The sequence below is a fragment of the Lonchura striata genome, chromosome 1, assembly GCF_046129695.1.
Source record: "Lonchura striata isolate bLonStr1 chromosome 1, bLonStr1.mat, whole genome shotgun sequence".
NCBI classification, from domain to species: Eukaryota; Metazoa; Chordata; class Aves; order Passeriformes; family Estrildidae; genus Lonchura; species Lonchura striata.
In genome coordinates, this window is record NC_134603.1 from 2,410,715 (window position 1) to 2,416,273 (window position 5,559).

The following is a 5,559-nucleotide window of genomic DNA, read 5'->3' on the forward strand; positions in this document are numbered from 1 at the left end:
ATGAAGGTGTTTCTGTCTCTTCTGTTGGCTGCTGTCACTTGCATGGATTTGGGTGAGTTCCTACTCAGATTTATCCAGACTCCTTCAGGAGATGCAGTGTGATGGGATAGGATGTGCCCTGTCCTGAAAGCCATGTCTCTAAATTTAGGCAGTTGTCAGGAAAAAAAAAAAAATCTGTCTTTGGAATATTTCCATATGTTCAGGATGGTGATGGTGTCATTGGGATTGTCAGGTCAGGCTCTTTAGGAAGTTTCACAAGGCAGAGTGTGATTAAACCGTGTCATTCCTTTAATGCAAATTCCCACTCTCACTTTTTCCATGTTCGTGCTCTATCTCACTCTTTTTTTTTTCCCTTAATGTTATTTTTAACTTTCTGCACCTTTTTTGATACTTAGCCCTGGATGTCAGTTCCATGCAGCGTGTGTGGGAGCTCTCCAAAAGTGTTACACGTGGGATTTATCCAATTTTAGCTGTTAGAAATGGGAAGGATGGGCTGGGACACTGCTGGTGGCCCAGGTACTCCAGGGTTGATGTTTATCATAGAATCATGGAATGGTTTGGGTTAGGAGGGGCTTTAAAGATCAAAGTGGAACAGATTACCCCAAAAAGTTGTGAATGCTCATTCCTGGAAGTGTCCAAGGCCAGGCTGGGCTGGGCTTGGAGCAACCTGGTCCAGTGGAAGGTGCTGCTGCCCATGGCAGGGGGGGGAATTCCATGATCATACTCTTCCAACCCAAACCATTCTGTGGTTCCATTCCATGATTCCGTGATCCTCCCTCCATTCTGTCCCTTGTTTCTACCACCACACCAATTTCTTGGCCAAAAATTGATGATCCCAAGCTTTGTTGGTGCTCTCCTGGATGTCCAAGGTAATTCATGGGCAGGATCCGTCCAGGATCTGTGACTGTTCATTGGGATATTCTCAGATCCAGGCAGTGCCAGGTCTGATTTTATCTGTGCCTGTTTATGGAGCTATGTCAGGATTTTTTAACACCTATTTATTTCTTTCTTTTGCAAGGAAATTTTTGGTTCTTCCCTCTTTGCTGAGCAGACTCTGCAGGGGAGAAACAGGTGGTGGCTTGTTTGGTTTTCTTTTCAGAGAGGAACACAAATCCTGTGGGTTGGATTTATCCAGGATCCTGAAATGTGAGACTAAGAGCGATGCTTCCTCCTAAAAATGAGTTTCACAACTGTCAGACGTGGATTAGTGCAAACAAAGCATCAGGTCATGATGGGCAAAACAAGAGAATAAAGTTTGCTTTAGCAGGAAAATTGCTGTGTTTGTTTAAAAAGGGTTTTTTCTGGCTCATTAATTAGGATGGCGTCTGTTTTCACGGGGTGACTTGTTTGCCTGAGCCTGCTGACATCCCATTGGAGCTGTGCTGGGAGGAGATGAATAATTTCTCCATTTTAGTGAGGTTTTAAGGAATTTCAGTGGAAACGTCACACACAGAGGGTGACAAGGGCTTCCCAGACTGAAGAGGGGCTGTTGGGGTGTGATGGCACCAAAATACATCAGTGTGGTTGTAACACACACGTTGAGGTGTCTGCTGGGGGGTGGAAGAGAGCACCTGGAGGAGAGAACCCAGATCAAGTGTTGGGTTCCTCAGAAAAACCCACAAAGAGGAAAATACCCTGAAAAACTTGTGAAAAAATGGCTTTTTTTGGTGGTAGGAAGCATCAGACACTGTTTTGATTTGATATCTTTAGCTTGGAGTGCTCTGTGTCACAAAAATTTAGGTTTTTCAGTGGTTTTCTCCAAGGTTGCTCCATCTCAGAAGACTTTAGGCACTGAAAGTTTTGGGCTGTGGTTATTCTGTGAGAAGCACCTGCAGCTCTCAAGGGCTTTACAACCTAACAGGGATGAGGAATGCCTCTGAAGTAGTGAGGGACAATGGAGGAGGAGCTGGCTCAGGATGGATTTGGAGCCTTGAGTAGCAAATTTTCTGTCTGTGATCTCTGCCTAGAGCAGAACTTGTTACATGCAATCCATTCATGGTGCTGCTCTCTGGTTTAATTCTCCTCTGTGACGATGCTGAGGTCCTGGCACAGGTTTTCCCAGAGAATCTGTGGCTGCTCCATCCCTGGAAGTGTCCAAGGCCAGTTTGGACAGGGTTTGGAGCAACCTGGGATAGTGGAATGTGTCCCTGCTCATAGGCAGGGGTCCGGAATTGGAAAATTTTAAGGTCTCTTCCAACCCAAACTCTTCCACAATTTAAAATAACCCCTCAGAAACATTCTTCTCACAAACCCAGAATCTCAGCACAAGGGGAAGGGTTGCGCTCAGTTTGTTCTCAGTTTGATGGAGACAAATTCCTTCCATCTGGGACACCCTTACAGCCTTTGGGGAGAGCTGGCAGAGTGGATGGCACCAAGGAAATTCTCAGTGCTGCAACTCACGCCCAAGTCTGACCTTTTTGTGTGTGTCCAGATCCTTCAGCAAGGGGACAAACCTGACAAAGCGGACACATTTCTGTGATAAAGTGACTGACCTGGCAGAGAAGGGATGAGCTGTGGATATTTTCTACCTGGACTTCAGGAAGGACTTTGATTCTCTCTCCTAGAAGATTATGGAATCAGGGAATGGTTTTGGTTGGAAGGGACCTACAGATCATCCAGTTCCACTCCCTGCCATGGACACCTTCCACTGTCCCAGGTTCCTCCAAACCCTGTCCAACCTGGCCTTGGACACTTCCAGGGATGGGAGCTCCACAACCTCTTTAGGAAACCTGTTCCAAAATCCTTATGGACAAGCAGTTGAGGCATGGGCTGGGTGGGCATTTCTCTTCTGAGGAAAAGCTGGGACTTCTCAGGCTGGAGAAGTGAAGGTTCAAATTGGGAATTTATAAATGTCTGTACATTACTGAAGGGAGAGAGCAAAGAGGACAGAGCCAGGCTCCTTTCAGTGATTCCCAGTGTCAGGACCAGGCAAAGGACACAAACTGAAACACAGGAAACATCAGGAAACACTTTACAACTGTCAGGTTAACTGAGCACTGGCAGAGGTTTCCCAGGGAAGTTGCGGAATCTCCATCCTTGGAGATATTAAATCCCCACCTGGAGACAGTCCTGAATTAGAGGCTTCAGGTGGTCCTGCTTGAGGGCAGGAATTGGGCTGGTGGAGCTCCAGAGGCCCTTTCCAACCTCCCCCATTCTGTGAATCTGGGAGTTTGGGAGTCTGGGATCTCTTTCTGATGCTCTGCTAAAGTCAAGGAGAGACGTAGATCCACAAAACAGAGAAATAAATCAGCCCAAGCTCTTTCCTGTGTCACGGGTCTCCTGTGTGCGTGTCTCTGTCTTGTTTGACTCATCACAAGGGGTCTGAACCCGACCTGAGCCTGTGCTTTGACCACCAGACCTTTGTGTTTCTCATTCCCATCAGTCCAAACACGTCTTATTATTCCATTCCCATTCTCAGCATTATTATTTTGGAAAACCTCTCCCAAGAGATACCTGGACAGGATCCACACTGAGGCCATCCTCATGTTTTCCATCCTCCTGTTTTCCCTCCTCACAGGACACTCCTTGCAGTGTTACACATGCAAGGATTTGACTCCAGTTGAGGAGTGCATGAGAATCGAGAACTGCACAGAGTCGGAGAACATATGCAAGACTACGATCTATTCCCGGGAGGATGGTAAGGACAATTCCCTCTTTATCCATACTTTTAACAGGAATCAGTGTTTCGACAGTGCTGGTGTGCAGACCAGTTCCTCTTTCCACTTAAAAAGTGGAGAAGAACTCCATGGGAGCTCTAGCTCTCCTGCTGTTGTGGGAAGCAGTGTTTGGGTGAGGGAATATTCGGTGTACGCAAGCTCCTGGTTAATGCTCAGAAATGAGATTTTAACTTTTTGCAGGGTCATGTGGTGATAGGAAAACAGGGAATGGCTTTAAACCTAAAGAGGGTGAGTTTAGATTGGATATTAGGGAGAAATTGCTCCCTGTGAGGGTGGTGAGGCCCTGGCAGAGGTTTCCCAGAGAAGCTGTAGTGCCCCATCCTTGGAAGTGTCCAAGGCCAGGTTGGAGAGGGCCTGGAGCAATCTGGGATAGTGGAAGGTTTCCTACAGCAGAGAGGTTGGAATATGACAATCTTTATTTCCTTTCCAAATCAAACCATTCTACAATTCCATGACGCCAACTCCTGGTCATCAGAAGACAAAAGACAATGGTGACGCTCTCTCCCATTTTTCCCATCCCCAACTGTGCCTGCTTTTTTCCTTTCCCACAGTTTATCCCGCCCCGGAAGTCTCGACTGTCACCAAGATGTGCTCCTCCGTCTGCGAACCCTCCGACGTGGATGGCATCGGGATGACACATCCTGTCAGCTGCTGCTACTCCGACCTGTGCAACTTCGACGGCGCAGCGAGTTTGGGGATCAGCGTTGTGCCAGTTCTGGCATGTTCCCTCTGTGCCTTTTTCTGGACTAGACTGTGAGGGGGTGGCGGGAGTAATTTATTCCAAAAAATTCCATGAAGAAAATAACCCCCCAACCAGCCCAGCTTTCCATGTGGATGCCTTATGAACAACACTTAGCAGCTCACAAAAATGGTTTGATTCTTGTTTTTCTTTTCTTTTTTTTTTTTTTTTTAATATCCACACTTTCCCCACAACTAAGAGAGAAGCAAAACTCAGGAAGGCCCAACTCAATGTTTTAATTGATTTTTTAACAACTGCCCCAAAATTAACTGTGGAGTTTTTTTGCTGTGATGGTCTGGTTAGGTTTGAAGTAAAAAAAATCAAATGCGTGAAGTATATTTAAGGCAAGAAATCTTGAGAAGAGCTTTCCCTATCTCCTTAGAGCAGGTTCTCTCCACCCCATCATTTCTGCTGTTCTTTCCTAGATTTCCTTCTTTGTACCCAAAAAATTAAGGAGACATTTCTGTGTCCAAAATATGAAGCAGGAGCCTGAACTTCCCATACCAATGATCTGTTCCAGGGAGGTTAAAATCTCATGTTCTCTGTAGTCTTTTGAGCAGAATAAAGAGAATCTTGTGTTAAAATTGTTGTAATCACATTTAGTTTTCCTTTTTTTTCTTTACAAATTTCATCTTTCAGTATTGTTTAGCAGTTAACAGGGTTGGATTTTGGGGTCAGTCACACAGCAGATGGATGAGACATTTCCCATTATCCCTCACTGGAAGAAATTTCCATCAACATTTCTTCCATCAACTCTCCTTGTACAAATCTATCTTTACTGGGAATAAAAATCTATTTTTACTGTACAAATCTATCTTTACTGAATTATCCCTGAATTCCTTGTGTGTTGCTCCAGGCTCCTACATTTTGATCCCTCCTGCTCTGGTTCTGCATTCTCCTATAATCCCCTTTCCAAGGTCCAGCAAAAATATCCTCCTGCAATTATCACCCTGCTCCTGATATTTGGGATAATCAACCCAAATGTGATATTAACTCTTCCATGTGGCACACGTGTTTTCCAAGAGGTGGCAAAATTCCCATCCTTGGGAAGATTTCATGGCCTAGATGGATAAAGTCCTGAGAAACCTGGGCTGACCTCATAACTGGGAGCTTGCATCAGGAACTTGGGTTAGGAACATTCTG

The 5,559-nt window shown here is 45.5% G+C and overlaps 1 protein-coding gene across 1 annotated transcript; it reads left to right on the forward strand.

Moving 5' to 3' along the window:
• On the forward strand, window positions 1-4,499 carry LOC110475162 (ly6/PLAUR domain-containing protein 2). Its single transcript, XM_031503747.2, has 3 exons — window positions 1-52; window positions 3,518-3,637; window positions 4,229-4,499. The coding sequence occupies exons 1-3, from the start codon at window positions 1-3 to the stop codon at window positions 4,432-4,434; spliced, it is 378 nt and encodes a 125-aa protein (XP_031359607.2). The 3' UTR covers window positions 4,435-4,499.
• Window positions 4,500-5,559: the final 1,060 nt, after the last annotated feature.